The sequence below is a fragment of the Cryptomeria japonica genome, chromosome 6, assembly GCF_030272615.1.
Source record: "Cryptomeria japonica chromosome 6, Sugi_1.0, whole genome shotgun sequence".
In the NCBI taxonomy this organism is placed as follows: domain Eukaryota; kingdom Viridiplantae; phylum Streptophyta; class Pinopsida; order Cupressales; family Cupressaceae; genus Cryptomeria; species Cryptomeria japonica.
The window spans coordinates 42,350,407-42,371,036 of record NC_081410.1 but is presented as its reverse complement, the minus strand read 5'-3'; the positions used below and the strand labels follow the sequence as shown (position 1 = coordinate 42,371,036).

The 20,630-nt window shown below is 38.3% G+C and overlaps 1 protein-coding gene across 5 annotated transcripts in view; it reads right to left on the bottom strand.

The window, feature by feature from the left end:
• The window catches only part of LOC131072142 (uncharacterized), a 195,620-nt gene that overhangs the window by 174,216 nt on the left and 774 nt on the right, over positions 1-20,630 (bottom strand). For all 5 annotated transcript variants that reach the window (XR_009112665.2, XM_058008211.2, XM_058008214.2 and 2 more), the window contains exon 2: positions 17,947-18,604. Coding sequence is in view for 4 of the 5 variants with exons in the window: in XM_058008211.2 (XP_057864194.2) it covers positions 17,947-18,497 (551 nt within the window). In the remaining variant the exon portion in view is untranslated. The remainder of the gene's footprint in view (positions 1-17,946; positions 18,605-20,630) is intronic.

Below are 20,630 nucleotides of genomic sequence, written 5' to 3'. Positions count from 1 at the left end.
TTATGTAAGGAAGCCCTAATGTTGTTTTTTAATTGATCAAAGGGGACAACCTCAAGGTTCTAAATAACAGATCTTGATTGTAGGATAACTCAGTGACTGATGTGTTTTGCTCGAAGCACAAGGGGACTTACGTTTTGCAACAAGTCGGTCTGTTGCGATTCTCAGACTGGGAAACAAAACCAAAAGAGAAGGGTTTAGGAAACCTAAAATTAGCTAGGCTGCTATGCGGGTAGACGGATTCAACATAGCCAATCCCTGCTTGGCCAGAACGAGCTCACAACCTCGCAGAAATGGTGCAATCTTCAAAGGGACTTGGAAGATTTTCAAACTACAAATGCATGGCTAAGCACCCAATTCTGGCGCAGCTCAGACGGACACCTACAATTGAACTAAACGCAATTAAAGGCTCAGACTACCCATACACAAGAACATACAATCAATATATCCTCAATGGTATGAGCCTGAATCCATCAAATACATGCACACCTAAAAGAAAGATCTATCTAAATTGTTGAAGGAAACCATATAAACAGAAGAAAACAAAGACAAAAAACACCATATTTCAATGTTCATATATTTGCTTCGGCTGCCATTACAACAATTTCTGCAACATCTCTATGCTACTGCTAACATTTAACCTCTACAAAACTCTAACCTATTCTAACTGAAATCTAACAACCTGACTGCCTAAAAATCTAACTAGAGTCTAACTATCTAACAATCTAACCCTTTACAAAAGAAAGGCCTCTGCCATTTAGAGAATTTACAAATTTGAATCGAAAGGTAGGATTGACTGCATCCTGGGGTTGCAATTTGCCTTCCAGAAGCTGGGAGCTTTAACCCATGCCCACTCAATTCTCAGTTATCCTCCCAAACACTATCTCAACTACCTACAACTGTTTGGCTTCAATTTCGGTCTATCCGGTAGTTAAACATAACTGACCTGTGTTCCACTTTGTTTCAAAATATCTTGAACGGGACCCACAGGCAGTTTTACATTAAACAATTTCAGTTTTTAAAACGGAATTTTTGGAATTAAATCCAGCAGTGCATCCTTCGAGAATGCAAACTTGTTGCATTCTGAATGTTCTTAGGTCTTTGGTCTCAATGGTGGTCTTCAACTTGTCGTCCAGCAGCATGCTTCCCAATGCTTGGTTCTGATCACGCGCTTTGCATCTTCTTCTCCATCCTCTAGCGCCTGGCTTTGATCTTGTGTTAAGTCGCCACTTTAGCTCCTCCCAATGTCGTCGATCTGCAAACAATCAATTTCACCTTTAATCAATCAATTTGAAAAATTAATTAAATTAACTTGACAAATGTTAAATTTTAAACGACGTCAAGCATTGTCCTTTGGAGTTCGGGCTTGAGAAGCTCTTTGTGAGTTGTATCTGTTAAATGTCTCTCTTCAAACATGAATCCCGATCCTTTGTCTTGATTTGTTCTCCAACTTAGACGAAATGCAGGCCTGAGAGGTGAACTGTGAGATATTAAGTTCAAGCCTTCCAATTTTGAACACTCTACCTAAAATGTGAGATTTCTTCTTATTTTACTTGCCTTTGTTTATGATTTCGGGCCATTCAACTAAAATGAGAGATCTTTGGTTATGTTGAAAAAGCTTCCTTTTGAATTTCTGGGCGCTTGAGGTGTTTTGAGAGATGTTGAATTTAAAGTTAAAGCCACTCCGTTAGAATTTCGGGCCTTTGGTAGAAAATGTGCGAGTTTGTCAACTCTCTGAAGCTTTTCCATTATCAGCTCATGATCTTCCCCTCTTTATGAGTTTCAGCTTACCTTGTGAAGTAATGCGATTTTATATTTTGTCCATTTTTGGCCTTGAAAGCAAAATTGTCAGTCTTGGGAGAAACTCAACCTTTTGGCGATTTTTTGCGAGATTTTAGTGATTTTCGGCTTATGAGCCGATTTGGCACGATTTAGCCATTTTACCTTCTTGGCTCATTAGAGGGTTCTACAAGTAAAATACGAGACTTCACTTTGCTTTCCAACTTTAAAAAAAATCTTACTCTCCTTTTGGAATTTTCGGCATGATAGGCTTGATATGTGCGAACTTTGTCTCCTTATTTTTGTAATTTTCGGCCTGAGGTTGGAATGTAAATTTTCAGCCTTTGAAGACCTTTTGAGCGACTTTAATCTCTCTCAATCATTTAGTCCATAGACCTCTTTTGATAGAGTCCGGGCATAATGATTAAATTGCGCAATTCTGGTCTTTTCTTATTTTCGGCTCTCTGAGCTATTTCGCACGACTTTGGGATAGCTTTGTTTTCAGCATAAATGAAGTGTTTGTGCGATTTTGATCGATGCCATTTTCGGCCATTTTGGATAAAAATCGTGATTTAGACTTTTGAAGATTATCGGGCAAACGGAGTGTTTTGGACGATTTCTTGAGGTTTGGAGTTTTCGGCCTATGAGGGGAAATCACGCGATCTTCACCTTCTACTTCATTTTCGGCTATTTAAGCTTGATGGTGCGATTTTCACCTTTCTGCAATTTTCGGCTTATAAGTCGATTTTGAGAGAAGTTTTATTTTCAGCTATTGTCCCTCTACTTCGCAGTTTAGTTTTGTCGAGATTTCACTCCTTAACTTCGCGATTTTCCATTGTATGAAATCGTGCAACTTGATTTCTTTGCCACTTTCGGCCATAAAGGATTTTTCGCGAGTTCTGCCCATTTTCGGTCTATAGGGCCTTTTTGCAAACTATGGCGCGATTTTCATATTTGATCATGTAGACGAAATTCAGGAATTTTGGATGCATTTGTGCGAGCTAGGTTCTCATTTCGGGTTGATTGGGGTTTGTGGCTTCATTGCTTTTCCTCTGTGTCCACCTAACTCGAGGCTCCTTCTCTTCTGTCTCCTACGCAAGGTTATAGGAAAGGGGGTCCCCTATCAAAGACAAGGAGGGTGTGCGATCCGCACAACACCTTGTACTTCTCAAACCCATCCTCTAAACCAACTCTATAGCCCTAGACCTATACTTTAGATGACAAAGCAAAACTAGAATGCATCTAAAGTATAGTTAAAATATACCTATCAAGTTGCATTCTCTCCCAACTGAATCTCCTCAACAATGGGGTATGAGTTTCTTCCTCTTCCTATAGTGCTCCAAGTAACTCTGACTCTCTCTCTAAACAACCTCCTCATCAAGTTCATGCTAAGCTCATTTCTCGCCCTAGGTGTGGACTCCTTGATCTTCCAACCATAATAAATCGAGTGGCTTCTCTTGCTCTAAGGATCTATCTTCAAAAAGAAATTTCTAACCTCACCTTAATCTAACTAGTAAAGTACACATCAAATTCTCAATATATTGTCTTGGTTTCCCTCTAGCCATTGAAAAGTGAGAGACTTGTGATGTTTTCACACATCGCTCCATTGCAAATGGGGACCCCCTACTTTTTAGGCCCTCTCGGTCTTTTTGTTTTTGTTTGTTGTGTCTCTTTGCGGCAGTCTCATCAGTCTCCTCAGTTTGCAAGTGATTGGGGGTCGATTTGATCCAGTATGCAAGTCGTTTGAGCAAATTTGGCCAAGTCTAGAGCCTGTTTTGTGCATTTTAGGTTTCCATCCTTCAGACTTTGATTTGAGGCCATTCCTTTAGGGTTTTGGAGAAACTGAACATTGCATTGGAATTAGGACCCTTTAAGGAACCTACTCGTGAAATTTGAGAGGATTTTGATTTTTAGAAAGTTCCTATTTTTTAGGGATTTCAGTGCCTCTTGGATTGGTTTAATTTTGCCAAAAATCAATCTTGTTGTTTTTAGTAATTTCTATTTGTAGTAAGTTTCTATTTATAGTATCTTTGTGTCCTGTTTTGCCCTAACTCTTACATTTTGAAACACTTTCTATTTTTGGAAAGTCTATTTGTGGCAGGTTCCTCGAAGGTAGATACTGAAGACTGAGCATTCCTAAACACTCCTAAATCTAGAAGGTCAAAAAGCAGGCTAAATGGATCAAAAAATGGCTAAGTATGGACATCCATTCCAGAAAGGGAAAGCATGGAAAATCTTCTAAGTCTGGCCCATGGTAATCACTTCAATTCCTACAATGACTAAGTCATGGAAAGTTCCAAAAATGCCAAATTCCTTGACCAAGTGAAAATAGTGCCCAAGTTAGGAATAGAGTGCCAAAATGACAAGTCATGGTAAGTTTCAAAAATGCCAAATTCCTTGACCAAGTGAAAATAGGGCCCAAGTCAGGGATAGAGCACCAAAATCAAGAAGGTCAAGGAAAAGCTTGAAAAGTTGAAATTTCCTCCATGACGAGGATTCCACGCCCAAGACTTTCAAAATTTTCCAAGACAAAGAAGAAATTGGATGTCAAGGATAGATTGAAAAATAAAATTCCCCTCAACCAAAAATTTGAAAAATCCTCTTCTAGGCATCAAAATTCGTCTGAATTTCAAATAATTCTTCAAAATCGGCTAAGTGAGAGAATTTTCTCTCTCCTAGACCCTAGAACTCAAATTTGGAAATAATTTCTAAAAATAGGAGATGTAAAAAATTGGTCAGAAAGCTCCCTACAGACATGATGAATTCAAAGAGCACAAAAATTCCTTCCTCAAGGAACAAATTTCCCGAATTTCTTCTCCTGTTCCAAAATGTGCCCAAGGTTGGAAGCAAGACGTAAAAATCAAGGTTCAGGAACAAAGGTTCAAAATTCCAAACAAATTCCTTCCTCGGGGAAAAATTGCACCCAAGAAGAAGAAATTTCAGGAAAGTGAAAATATTGACTAAGTGTTGCAAATTCCTTCATTCACGACAGAATTCTTGAAAAAGGTGAAAAATTGACTAAGTGTTGGAAATTCCTTCCTTCAAGACAAAATTCCAGGAAAGGTGAAAAATTGACTAAGCGTTGGAAATTCCTTCCTTCAAGACATAATTCCAAGAAAGGTAAAAAATTGACTAAGTGTTGGAAATTCCTTCCTTCAAAATGGAATTCCAAGCAAGGAAGAAATCACACCCAAGGATGAATTGAAGATAAAATTTCTAAGGCAAGGAAGAACTGAACAAGAAAATTTCCCTCGAGAAAAATTTAGAAAAATCCATTTTCGGGCATCAAAAATCATCCGAATTTCAAAATAATAATAGATTTAGATTCATAAGAGAATTTTCTCTCTCCTAGACCCTGGAACCCTAATTTTGAAAAATCCCTAAAAAATAGGGGATATGCAAAATTGATGGAAAAGCCTCCCCGGAACAAGGAAAATTCAAAAATTCAAGAAAATTCTTCCCGGGTAAAGTGTTCTCTCTCTAGGGGTTTCTCACCAAGTGGTAGGCAGGTAAACGCATGATGAATTAATGGAGCATCTTTTGCATGCAGTCATCACAAGTGGAGGTGATGGTGCATTTATGGCATGATGGGACAGTTTTGCATGGAGGAATCTTTATTCCACAATGGGCGATCTTTTGCATGAGGGTGCTTTCATTGCATAGTGGGCACTTTTTGAATGTAACTGTTAATTAATGCTTTATGGGTGCCATTTTTGGCAAGATTGTAATTAATTATATATGGTCATAATGGGCATTTATTGTTGATTCCCACCTTGTTGCATCATGTGTGGGGAATCTTTAAGGGAAAACCCTAATTAGGGTTTTGCATTTAGCCAAGGCATGAAGCCTATATGAAGGGTTGACCCCCTCATTTGTAAAGTAGAGGGAGATTTGTATTAAATTGTTGCGATAAGTTTTTGAGATAATAACAGTGAAACATTGTTCTTTGATGGTGTCCACTTAAGTTATTTTTCAAAACTTGCATGGTTTTATCTTCCTTGCTTAGATAATTATTTTATTTTCTCAGTTGTTAGATAAAGTGCTTTGATTTCAATGAAGAATGTAATGGTGTTTGATGAATTTCCATGGTTCATACTTTTTGCATCTTGTTGATTATAAGATGCAGTGCAAAGTTAGCCTGAACCCCCAAATTTATGCTAAGTTTGATTGTGAATAGTCATTTGGATTGCGCCGTGTTGGGTATTCAAATGCACTTTCTCAATGTGAAAATCCTTCAACATCCTCAAAAGATTGCACCAGTTCTCACGAAGTTGTAGTTAATCTGGGCGAAGCAAAGCTTGGTTTATTTGGAGTTCATCCACTATCTATTGATATCACTGCCCTTAGGAGTAGATTTAGATCCTCTAACCCTTTCCCCTTTAATTTCAGTTCAATCTGTTCGAAGCAGAAGCATCGCAAAATTGCTACATCCGATGATGAAGTTCCAACCATAGCAAATAAGTGAAAGAAAGATCCAAACGTAAGGCCCATTGGATTACCAGCATATCACATCAGCCAACTGAGTCACATCCATCGCATATAGGAACCTTGGAGTCGATTGTCTGATCTTCCTGCAATCTTAGCACACAATTGCACTTTGATCAAGAGAGAGTAAGGTGACCGTTGGGCAACTTTATTCTGTGTAAGGCGTTGTCATAAAAAACACATCAACGGGACTCACTTTTCAAATTACCGCTAGTGTATAATGTAGGTGCATACAAGGGTGTAAGTGCAATTTTGCATCACCCAAAAGCATTTTCTTTTACTTTATGTGTTTGCAAGTATTCAATAGCATCCCTATTGGCAACAATTTTGCCGATAAGAATAAATAATGTTTTGTTTAATAGATGGACATGTAATGGTTTGTAGTTCTCGAGTAGTTGTTAGTTGCTGACAGTTGGGACTCTTAACCAACCGCCAAGTGCTATATAGTTTTGGCTTGTATCGGGAACAAGGACACTCTATTATTGTACACATTACATGTTGATAATAAAGTTATATCTTCCCGATCGCCTCAAGCTCGCCCCTTCCTGAACCCCAACTTGACATTAGCCCAAGGTAAGGCAAGTCAAGGCGCTAAGCTTGAGACACGAGGATACCCTAAGTTACCAAAAAAAAGAAAAGTTATATCTTCCTACCATATTGATGTGTTGTTTTTGAATTATTGTATTGAATATGCTCATTGTTATATTTATGTTTACTTTATAAGTTAAAGCATTCATCGAAGGGAGTAAACATTTTGGCACCATTACAGATTCAAACCTAGAGATCTGAGAGTACACGAGAGTTGCGACAAGCATGGCGAAGTAATGGGCCAATCGTTTGAACTGCAAGTACTAGTAATTGAAAGTGACAACAAGGAAAAAACACCGGAAGATTGGTTGACGCAATACTTGGTAAACCTGTGGGAAGTTTTGATCGATCAATATGTGCAAAGGGAAGCTTAGGAGAGAGCAGTCCTTGAGAGAACAACACACGACGAACTTTCAGTAAACCACGTGGTCTTCGATCTTTTCAGTAGAATTCCAAGCCTATTGGCAAGAAATTTGATTGAACTACAAGACCAGAGAAAGGAAAGGAACCGAGAGCAGCGTCGGTAGCAAATACTGCAATGATATGAAGAAAAGACCCATAGGGAGAAAGAAGAGCAGTGTGATGAACCCTTGCTGGTTCAACTCTTCAACTATTGTAATTTGTAGATCTTCTTTGTAATTTTTCATTATTAAGATGGTCTTTCAGAAATAGACAGAAGTTGCAGAAGAGGGTTTCTTTAATTTGCAGCACATATTGAAATAATATATGAATTTAATCAACTAAAACAATGAATTGGAGAATTTAGAAGCATACCCGCAGGTCCTTAGCCAATTTATTGAAAAGAAAGAAAAAATCAGCAACTTACAAAGTTCTAATTTTTATTCTAAAACAATTCAGATCTGCTCTTATTTAATACTGAGACACCCAAACAATGGAAGATGGAGCCAATAAATGAGCAAGCTGTGTGTTTGGGAAAAGAAGCCTCCAAACCACAGAAGAATTAACAACAAAACAGTAAATAGGGAAACCTACAACAAATCTGCCTTGTAAGAAGCCAAATCTGCCTCAATTCAATTCGATTTGACTTCTGAATGAAGCCAACCAAGCTGCAACAATTTGATTGATCTTTCACAATCTCAAAGCTACTGAATTCTGAAGAATGCACGCTCTCCAAAACAGGTCCAAACCCTAGCCGCCATAGCCAAGTGCTCAGAAGAAAATGTCAAATGCTCAATATCAATGAATGAGGTTTAATTTCCATCTTGGCTGCCTAAATACCCAAAAGGTGCGATTTTTGGCAATTAGGGATTTAAAAATTATAACTTGCTTTTAGGGTTTCCAACTTAACCCTAAAAGCAACGCCTAGCTTAGGAGATAATAAATTTTCACTTAAATAAATTTAAGTGATGCACTTTATGATTTTATATTAATATTTCATTAAAATATTAATTGCCTGTGGAACCACTTAAAAATTCATCTCTCTCACATTATTGCTCGAAAACTGAATCTATCAGAAGCTAGGGCCACAGTTCGCCATGCCAATGAAAATAGGACCATGTCTATTTTTAGCAATTTTTCCCTAGAAAATAGGAAATCCTCATAAAGTGTCAGAAACTGATGAAACGAAGACCAAAACTGAACTCAACATTGAACTAGAACAAATAGACAGACCACTCCTCATGATACTGCATTGCTGACCCCTTTATCCATACCCTGTTAGCCTACAAGGGTCCAAAAATAGGCTAACTGCTCAAACCCAAGTCCCTGACTAGGATGGGGACATTACAAGCGGGATACTGGCAAACGTCATACCCCCGAGAATTAATGGCCCTATGACCAAATAAGGACCGACATACCAAAAACACTCGGGAGAAGGGAGAGGGATTAGTAAGGAGATCTCTCCGCCTGAGAGAGAAAAGTGAGAGGAGACGACGATTTCCAGGAATCGTCAAAGGTTCAGAGAGTCCAGCGAGAAGTAGGAATCAGAGAGTCAGTTGAAGCCGTAGTCAAGAGAGAGAAAGACCGTGTACATGGAGTGAGTTGGAAGAGTTTACAAGAAACTTGCCACTCTTGGACAACGATATAAGTGAAGATCTCGGCAATCAAGCAACCAAAAGCATTGAATCTTGGAGAAGTCTTTGCTTTTGTGATTATTTCCTCTTCCGTTTGAACTTCCTTTTCTTCCCTTTGTTGCTTGTGTTAGCATGTAGTGCTTGAATTTCCCCTCCTTTGTTTGGACCCAATCCTCTTGTGATTAGTCGAGATTCTTCTTGAGTACAATCATTCTTGAGTTGATCGAATTTTGGTAGTGTCGGACGAGCACTAATGCCTTGAATAAAGGATTCCCACTGGATGGTAATCCCTTAAGTGCTATTAGAGATAGCTCCATATCATCTATATTATTCCCAATAGTTGACAATTGGTCTTCTAATTCTGAAATCCTCATAAAATAGGATGTGATTGTTGCTCCTTTGTTCATGTAGATATGCATTAATTGTTGTTTCAAAGTGAGCAATCTACTTGCATTATTTATTTCATATGAGTTTTGAATGGTCTTGAACATATCATAAGCTGTAGTTAGTTTTGAGATGGTTGGGAGAATGTGATCTTTAACAACATCAATTATGATTTTCTTAGCCTTCTTGTTGTGTCTTTTCCAGGTTGTTTTCTCTGGCTCGTCTTCGGGCATCTTAGTATCTTCTTCTATGTATGCATCTAGTTCGAGTTCTTGAAGAATTGTTGTTATTCAAATTCTCCATGAGACAAAGTTGGATGCGCCTTCGAGTCTATCCTCCACTCTAACACTATTCACCATGATTGATTTTCCTTTGATTCTGAGTGCAAGTCTGAATTTTTTTTAGAAAGGAGGTGTCACTATTTTATTATTTCTCTACCAACGTGGCTCTGATACCATGTTAAGGAATTTAGATCAGAGATAGAGAATACAATAGTCTGGTAATATGTAGTGAGGATAGACTTTAATAAGATCATTGCAATGAATATGTTTTACCTCCGATGTGTGTATATATATATATAACTCTAACTATTAATCTTCTATGATAATATCGACAGCTTGCTGGTTCGTGAAACTGCCACAGTTATTGGTTTCGGTTCACAGCAAGTGTCGATGCCTATAAATAAAAGGATGAAGAGTCATGTCCACATAGGGGCATGACTTCTATGTGGCTTATGCCACGTAGAGTCATGATCCTACGGGGACATGACCCTTCGTTCAATGTCGTTATATATTACTTGCTTCAATCCGAATGAAGCTATATCCTTAACAGAATGGTCTCTTGTTGAATCTTCATTTTAGATGATAGATAATTAGATTGAATGAAAGAAGTTATTGAATGCACTCGTGTGGAATCCACCTAGTCCAAACCACTAGCCTCTTGCTGAGTGCTGACTGTAAGTGCGCCTTGCGTGGTCAACTGGCATAGAATGAGCTTAATCTCAAGTTGTTACACGTCTATTGTTCATGCATTATCTTGAATGGTGATCATTGTCTGATGGTGTACGATTTGAACATATTCAAAGCATCCCTTAGAAGATCGCACTGAGCTAGTGTTGAATTGTTCAGCCTAATGGTGAGACCCAGCCTAGTAGGACTCCACCTAGTCGTTCATCTATATTGTTACATCTAGGTCCTAGAATAGATTCTCTAAACCCTATGCTTTTGATATTTCTTTATCTCCCAGTGAGTAGTTAGGATTCAAGTTCCAGCAGATTAAATGCTCAGGCAGTCGAATGTAAGTCCCCTTGTGATTCCAGCATAATCACATCATACCACAAGAGCTTATCCACACGTAGAGACCCTACATATAAGAACCTTGGAGTCTTCTTGAATGATCCTTAGGCGAAATCTTCAGCATTTGGGGAAACTTTGTTCAAGAGAGGATAAGATACCTTGGTATTTTATTCTGTGTTCGCATGTGCATAAAAAACACATCAACAAACCCTAGGTCCAATTATCACTCAGAAAATCTGAGATATATCTTTCCTCGCTTCTGAAAATTTGATAAGACTTTATATCTCAATTTCTGAGACAAATGTGTCTTTAACCAGCACTTGGGATGCAAAGCAATTTAGGCTTTGGTCTTTGACCATCCTTTTGATTTCTTCCTCCACAAGCTGATGTTTGAAACCCTTTCTTTCTAGCTATAATGAATGAGTTTGTAATGCAGATTTAAGGTGAATCTGTGTGTCTTAGGCCAGCGAACTTCTTTTTCATGTAATGTTACCAACCTTGGACAATTTTCCTTCTTTACTTCTTGTGCGGATTTATTGTTGGGTGAATCTTGTTGCTCTGCAAGTTTGTGATCTGCAAGAGATCTTTCTCCCCTTACTTATATGGCTTGGGGTTAGAAGTCGCACCCCTTCATTTCCTATGCAAGCCGACAATGTTAGAGAAGAAGAGTTTTGTTATTTAATGAAATCACATTCTTTCATTTTCCTTAGAGAGCCGACCTAGCAAGTGAATTTAAAAAAATCGCCTAAGTTGAAATTCAAATCGCTTATCATCACTTATGATTTCATTTAACCTCCAGCAGTCTTGGTTTGAATCTCCTTCAAATTCACTTTATTTGTTTAACTTGTTTCTTTAGAGGTTCGACTTCTGAAATTTAATGATTTTTAACCTCTATCTTTACAGCTTGAAGGTCTCATGTCTCATCTTTGTAAGGAGCCGATTTTATTCTCTCTTTTGTTTAGCGAATTCTTTTTCTTCCATCCTCTAGCGAACTTCATCTTCTTTACATCTCACCTTCATCTTTCAGCACCTCAGTTTCATCCTTCCCAACTTCGCTTTATTTAAAATAATTTTCATCTTACTTACTTGGATACTCCTTCCCACTAACTTAGGTTGGTTTGTATCTTCTTTCTTTCTTAGGAAGATCGACTTCCTATCCCTAGAGGTTGAGAGTTAAGTTTATAAGTTTCAGCTTCTCATCAACCTATGTTGGTGTGCAAGAACTCTCCATAATGCTTGTGAATTCTGACCAACTCAAGTTGATTCGCATGATGCTCTTTAACATCCTAAGTCGAAGTGTTCATGTTTTGATTAAGCTTTTGAGCTGAGTGACTTAGGTTGATTTACCTTCTTAATTGTGTAAAAGTTATCCTTTAGTCACTTAAGAAGATAAAACCCTCTCAACATCGACCTTGCTCATGAACCTAGGTTGATTCGCACTTTGTCATCCTTTTAGGAAATTCGCCTTCTTATTTACTCAAGTTGATTCGCACTTCTTTGTTATTATCAAGGATTGAAATTGATTGATTAAACTTTGTTTCCTACCAACCTAAGTTAGTGTGCAAGGGGTTCACTATTAGTCCAAGTGGAAATGTTCTTCATCAATCTTTCTTACCAGCCTAGGTTGATTTGCAGCCCTTTCCTATCATTGAAGGTTGACATTTGAACTTAAGCAATTTCACTTTCCCATCAACCTAAGTTGACCCGCAACCACAGTTAGAGACTTCCTACCAACCTAAGTTGATCCGCAGGATCTCATACTTAGAAAATTGTTGGCTTCCTATCAGCCTAAGTTGATGCGTAGGCTCTTGCAAGATGTTGGAAGTTGAAATTTCTTTTTGAACTTGATGGTTGATTGATCCTTCAAACTTGATGGTTTTGCCCTCTAGATTTGATCAACTTCAGTTTGAAAAACTATCTTTTAATTTGGCTTCCTATCAGCCTAAGTTGATGCGTAGGCTCTTGCAAGATGTTGGAAGTTGAAATTTCTTTTTGAACTTGATGGTTGATTGATCCTTCAAACTTGATGGTTTTGCCCTCTAGATTTGACCAACTTCAATTTGAAAAACTATCTTTTAATTTGCAAGGAAAACATCGTCTTCTCAAAATCGACCCTTCTTGACAACCTAGGTTGATTCTTGCAACATATTGACATTAATGACAACCTACAACCTCAAGCAATTTTGCAACATGACCTCAACCTAACATCTCTTACTCATTAGCAAAGGTTAATGACTAAAGAAACTAAGAAAACTAAGACACCTAATCTAAGAAAAAAGTGGGGGTCCCCATTTGCAATGGGGCGATGTGTGAAAACGTCACAACACGTACCACATACAAGGTGACTACGGGACACTCTGTTCCAACTCATGTATTGGCAAGAGGTAGTGGTTCTAGCGAAGTACACCATACCAAGTTTGCAAGTCGCTATGGAGAATCGTCTCGGGGATGTTGAGTGCCTGGCAGAACACCTCCTCAATCTCAATAAACTAGATAAGTGATGAACAATGGCACGGTGGAAGATGGAGGTTGCTCAATGGCGGCAAAAATTTTGGCACAGTAAAGGAAAATGTGTCTTAACTAGAGATCGGAAAATCGCCCAAGACTCGCCAAACTCGGCGAGTCCAAGTACAATTTATGCCTCCCGAGTCTGGTGAGCTCGGACTCAGACTCGGACTCGTTCGAGTCGAAGGGGCGAACTCACGGGACTCGCCGAGTTGGTGAGTTTGGCATAAACTCGCCAAACTCGGCGAGTCCTGTGCCTGGGACTCGGTCGGCAGCAAGGCCAAAAAAATAGCATTTTTTAAAGCTTTTTAATTTCTTTTTTTATATTATTCATCCTCCAACCCTAAAAGTGAACTTCATTTCATTCATTTGGAAAAATAGGAGGAGAAAAAAGAGTTGTGAAGAAAAACAAAGGTGCATTGAAGAAAAACCAGCAAGCAGGAAGTTCAAGATTTCTTCCATTTATCACATTGGGGCTGCATTGTGTTTGGATTTGGTGCATCAAGAGTTGGATAGGAAGAGTTTGCAACTCATTTCAAGCTTGTTGTAAAAGGTAAGATTGTTTTTTTGAAGATTTTTTATTTTCTTGTATGCAAAAATTCCATTTTCTATTCATTTATTTTGAAAGTTTTACATTTTCTTCCAAAATCTTTTGTATGTTTGTACATTTATTATGTTTTATTGCAGCAAACTTCACTTTATTATTTGCCTCAACTTCAAGTTTCACAAAGCTATCCTACAATGTCTACTTCAGCTTCTAGACCCCCCATTAGAAAGGACCCTGCTTGGAAATATCATGAGGATTTTCCAGGGCAAGGAAAGGGGCAAGCAAAATGTACATTTTGCAAAACAATATTCCATGGAGGTATATATAGACTGAAATACCATATTTATGGTGTGCGTGGACATGATGCCGAACCATGCCTAAAAGCACTCCCTGAGGCCGTACGTGATTGTTATGTAATGGTTGAAGAAATTGAAAGGAAAAAGAAACAAAAGGAGGATCGAGTGGCCATTGGGAGAGAGGCAACTTTAGGAAGAGGGACACAGTTATGTTGTGTTGGAGGCCCTTCTTCCTTACCTCCATATTGTCCCACTCAGTTTGCTACAGCTAGTGCTGGTGCTTCCGCTTCTACTTCTGTAAGTGGTAGTGCCACTGCCATTTCTCATGTTCCTATCACTAGTAGTTGTAGTGGGAGTGTTAGCATTGGACCTAGGATTCGTAAATCTAGGTTGGATACCTTCTTTGTGCCTCACACAACTCCTAGGTCCCACCAATCGCTTGAGGGCATGGGTTGGAACAAGGAGGTCCATGATGCCGCTAAAATGACAGTTGGCAGGTTTTGGGTCTACGGCAGTGTTCCATTCTTTACAGCCAGGTGAATGTTTTATAACTTTTATGTTTGATTGTTTTAATTTTTATACTTTGATTTTCTTCGTTTTATTTTTTCTCGTGCATACTACATAGTACATAGAACATACTTAACTTATCTCATTGAATTTATTTGTGACAGGTCTCCTTATTGGCAAGAAATGATTGATGCCCTTACCATATGCGGGGCGGGGTTCAAAGCCCCTACTGAGTGTGATTTGAGGGGACCCATTTTGACTCAATTGGTGAATGATGTGAAGAAGGAATTAGGTGAACAACGCCAGATATGGAGCACTAAAGTTTGCACCATCATGACTGATGGTTGGACAGATAGGAGAAATAGAACTCTCCTTAATTTTCTTGTTTCTTCCGCAAGTGATTGATTAATTTTAGTTTCATTTAGTCTTTTATTTTTTATTTTTTATTTAATGGTTTATTGAATGATCATTGATCTAACTTTATTTTTTTATTTCAGGGGGGCACCGTTTTCATCAAGTCCATTGATGCCTCCGCCCATTGCAAGAATGCCACCTACCTATGTGAGCAGATAGAGGAGGTGATTGATGAGGTGGGTGAGGAGAACGTGGTACAGGTGGTGAACGACAATGCAGCAAATTATGTTGTTGCAGGTAAACTTTTGATTACAAACTAATTTTGTTTGCAAATTAATTACTATTTTGTAACTCCATTAATTACAATGCAACAAATTATGTTGTTGCAGGTAGACTATTGATGGAGAGGCACCCATCTATAGTTTGGACTCCATGTGTTGCCCATTGCATTGACCTCATGTTGGAGGATATTGGAAAACTCCCATGGGTCAAGAGATGTGTAGAAAGGGCGAGAAATGTGTGCAAATTTGTATATAATTATTCATGGGTGTTGGCTCTTATGAGACAATACACAGAGCAGAAGGAGTTGGCTCGTCCAGGAATCACAAAATTTGCCACAAACTTCATCACATTGCAGTCCATGCTTCGCTCTAAGTCGGCCTTGAGACGTATGATTGTTGGTGAGGGAGTGGTCTTCCTCATCCTATGATGCCACTCCTGCAGGGAAAGATATGGCAGATTGTATTTTTGATGAGCGAGACTTTTGGGTCCCTTGTGATAAAATAGTGAAGATAAATTTTTTATAAATTCTACAATTTAACTTTTTGTTTTATAACTTATTATATATATTCTCTTATTTGCTCATTTTTCTAAATTACACAATATTTTCAATTTTGCAGTTTGTTAAGCCCTTGGTGGTTTTGTTGCGAGTTGTGGATGGAGAAAAGCCCACAATGGGCAACATATATGAGGGCATGGATAGGGCAAAGGAGGGCATCAAATCCGTCTATGAAGGAGATGAGAGCAAGTATGGTCCCATTTGAGAGATCATTGATAGGAGATGGCATCATCAGCTTCATAGGCCCATCCATGCAACAGCCTATTATCTGAATCCTGCATTCCATTTTATCCCTTCTTTCAAGGCTGATGTGGAGGTCCTTAATGGGCTATATTCGATCATGGAGAAGATGGCACCTGTTGGTACTACTCAGATAGAGCTTATTTGAGAGCTACAATTGTTCTCAAATGCACAAGGGGAGATCTTCTCTCGTCCTGTCGACAAAGATGGTAGGACAACTATGATGCCAGGTAAAAATAAATTGTAAGGCTTAATTTTAGTTTTATTGTATATTGTTAAATGAGTTCATGAGTGAGACTGATTTTATTTATTTTTCTCATTTCAAACTAATATAATTGGTGGAGCTTTTTTGGCCCAATGACACCAAATATTTAGAAGTTGGCCATTCGCATCTTGAGCCAACCATGCAACGCATCTGGTTGTGAGCGCAATTGGAGTATGTTTGAGCACATACACCCCAAAAGGCGCAATAGATTATCTGTGGAGAAGATGAATGATCTCGTCTTTGTTCACTACAACCTCCATCTGAGAATGAGAAAGAATGCATTAGTTGACATCTCTCCTATCATTCTAGATGAGGTTGATCCTAAAGCAGAGTGGGCCAATGAGACAAATCCTACGGCTATCTTTAGTGATGATGACATTGATTGGATCGACCAGGTAGATATAGAGGCTGAGGTTGTAGCCATGGCAGAGGAGGAGCAGAGAGCACGAGCAGAGACAGGAGATTCAGAGGCAGATACTGATAGTGACAGAGATGTTCCCGATGTTGGTGAGCATGGCATGGTGTCACAGGGAGCGGCTATGGCTGCCAAATCATCCAAGACCTACCTTAAACGCCTTCGCAGGGGGTCGAGGCGAGAGGGTCCACGCTCCTCTAAGCCATAGGCTTGTAGTTGTATTTACCTTTGGTATTTGTGTGGAACATTTGCTGATGATCATATGATGACATGGATTTTTTATTCCATGAGTTTTGTAATATTGTATACATTTGACAATATTTATATATCTATGTTTGTTATTTCCTTCAGCTACAATTTGCGTTTATGCTTATGTGATTGATGTATACTTGTGTATGTAATCAAATGAGCCAGGTTTGATGATGTTATTGTGTCTTTAAGGTGTATTCAATAAAGGGTGCATGAAACAAGTTTTAAATCTTTAAAAATCTTTAAAAATCTCTAAATTTCTTGAGTTTTTCACTTTCCCAAGTTTGAAGCTGAGTCTGACTCCGAGTCCCGAGTCCCGAGTCCAGGTCGGCCTTGCCAAGTTCGAGCTGAGTTCAAGTCCCGTTTCTTTGGTCGTGACCCTAGCTTGTGTAACCCTCCTCTACTCTTGGAACAACTGAGTTCCTTGTTAGAATGCCCTTGTTTTTCCCAAATCCATGTTAGTCATTTTCTTCTCAACATTAATGGAACTACCATAGCTAGTAATATTGCCAATTTAATATCTCAACCAAATCATAACCGTTGCTAGTACAGCTAAGAGTGTTTTTTTTGGTTGTAATTTTGACACCTAATGCTCATAGCAATTCAATCTTAACACCTCTTGCTCAAGATTTTTATTGAAGATTTGTCGCTTCCCTATCTATGAATCCATGCATTATTGTTTCTCAACATAAAAAGGTTTGAAGTGCTGAAAAATTAGAAGAAATGGAGTGATAACCTGATCTAAGCCTTTGACCTAAGCCTTTTTAATCATGCATGTTTTTGAAGTCATTTTATGAATAGCTGTCATAGAAGACTATGACATTTGTGAGGGGGTTAAAAAATAGCTTAAGGCAAAGCATAAAGAAATCTGCAATATAGATCTTGACGAAACAATTAAACTCAAATGAAGTCATCACCTTAATCTAAAAACATAATGATAAAGATGCTCTTTATCAGATAAGATTTCCTGATAACAAATTCTAGAAACAAATAACTTACATGGTGAATAACTCGATCCATTTGAATCAGATTATTCATAGAGCAAAAACCATGTTGAGGCCAAGTTTGTCTTATATAATGACAATTAAGACAAACAATACTAAAAAAATTAAAGATGCCACTTTAATTTCAAAAAAAATAGTTTCATGTAGGGTAAATGAGATGCCTACTGTTGTAAGCATTTGCAATCAAGACTTTGAGGCATATTTTGCTCCAAACTAACGTCTTCACTTTCAATCTTGTCACAAGCCATGTCAGATGCTATATCTTGTTTTTGTTCTTTCCTGCTGGAATGAGACTCAATTTCTTTTGAACTACTTTTTTTTCTTTTTCTTCTGAAAACTATGTACTTCTCATCTGAAAAATCACATGTAGTTCTGTCAATATTGCAATTTCCAGCAATATTTTGTTCTTCCATCTGATTATGTGTGATACCTTGCTTTTTATTTCCTAAAGCCACTTCACATGATTTACCCACAAGTTCCAATTGTTGTTCCTGTGCAACATCGCAAAACTCTTTTTTTAAAATCACACTGTCGTTAGTGCATGCCAATTTTGAGTCTCTATGGTGACTATGAGAAGTGGAACTAATAGCACCAAGCGACTCATCTTTCTTTTTCCTTGTATACTTTTTCTTAGCACCTGTTCCCTCAAAATTGCTGCCCTTTTGAGGTATGTCTTGCTGAGAAACACCTTGTGGGAGCATTTTCTTGTACTGCATAACACGGAAGCAGGAATCTTGTGCCTCAATTGTAGTTTCCTTTAATACTCATTTGACATATCCTCTCATTTGTAATCCAAATAACTGAGATCTTCTGTACAATGCCCCTGCAAAAAGAAATTCTCTTAAATCATTGCCTTCACAGATGTCAAAGTGACAAAAAGTTAATTCTACATATATATCAACATGGTAAGAGATACAATTCACTAAACTATATCTTGCCACCTATACAGATGCATCATGCATAAATTCAATAGCTGCAGCCTTCATGAGTGTCAACAAAGAACTTCAGCTGTGTAACTAGCATTCTTAATATAAGCCGAATACTGATATAATGATGAACTACTTTGAGCGTTTGAAAGCTCAATAAAAAGACAAATAAGAAAATGGGAAAACTATTATGAATATTATTTTGATAATCCTAGATGTTCTAATGATGCAGATTACAGCCAAAGCATTTATTTCGTTTTCCCATTCCTTCTCAAAATAAAGGGTAGTCATGCCCCATGCTTCCAATTTGTTGCATGTCACCAACATCTTGCAGGAAATTCCTCTTCATGCCACCACCATTCTGTTTTTATATAGAGTAGATGTGTCCATTAATTATTTAAGAACCTGCCTGTCTGAAGCTTACACAAGGTTCCTTGGCTGAGAAGATGACTGAATCTTCACCCCACCATGAAATTGCTAAATTGCAGATTTTCAATTATGCAAGCCATATTAACAATGAGGATGCGACCACCATGTCTCAAATTACAAGCCAATAGCCTTGATGTTGTCATTTGTTAATTACAAGTTGAGATTCAGTTTCTTGCTCCTTTTCCTGACGATGACAACATACCCAAATTTGTTACTTATGGATTTATTGTAATAGCATGTACAAATTTGCTTTGTATTTTACACTATGCATCATTTCTCATACAACCAATTTTACATTTCTCTCCACGAGTTTTTCATTTGGAATTGTGAGTGCTCCTGAGCCTGCTTGCTTTGGTGGTATTCTTATTTGAAAGTTGAAACCAGCACCTATTGTACCCAACACAGGATGCGAACAATCACTTGAACTAAACTTGTGTAAAACCAATATCATTGACGACTTCTGATCCTCATGTTTGTAACAGTGACTTCCCTTAGATACAAAGATTTCAACATTTGGTAGTAAGAGAGCTAAAAAGTTGTGCATGTATTTTGGGCACCTGTTATAGTGATCTACGTGAAGGAAACTCAAATGCATGGATGACAGATACAGATGGAGAAAAATAGAATCACTCAACCCTATTAATTTATTGTAGTCATAGACCCCGAGTTTTAATCAACTTAAACTTGGAAAGGCAAAACTCAACTTGAGGCTACCATATTATAAGGTTCAGAGTCTGATCAAGTAAAGAAAGGTCTTACCCAATCTTCATGTATGGAATCTGACCAAGTGCAGCCAAATCCAACTGATTATGGCCAAGTCTTGGAAACTATTGGTCTCAACTAGCGGAGACAAGATTGGGTAAGTATAAGCAGTGTCCTGAGGTTATATAATGGACCGGAGTCTGGGCATTGTAATGTGCAGGACAGAACAAACTGTTGGCAACAGATCATATTAAAGTGGTATTGGTCAAAAACCCACAGTCCAATATTTATAGAGTAATAATTTAGAGGAATTGCATAAACATGCATATGCAAATCCATCATTCTCACAGAAGCAGGCTACAGTGGAATTAGATACCCAATGCACCACCGATGGTCAAACCATAGCCATACCCCTTACAACTATTAATTCATTTAAGGGCTAAGTTTTCAAGCCAATTGCAAGTATCACACACCAATCTTGCCTTTCCTCTGAGGAGCCCCCTGCTGGAAACTATTTTTCCAGCTAGGCTTGGAACTCGGATATCATAACTGTGGGTCACAGTTACGATTTCAACCTTGAGGTTCGACAACTCAAAAGTAAAGGCTACAAGTGCTGCTACCTACGACCAGGGGCACGAAACAGCCTGTTCATTGTCATCAATAGGAGGAAAAGGTGTCCATTACAGCACAAAGAGCGCATGTTATGATCTAAACTGTCAAGCCAATTGTAGGTTTCAGCACCAATCTTGCCTCGAGAGATACTCGCCAATGGGGAATTTCTCTAAAGCCAAG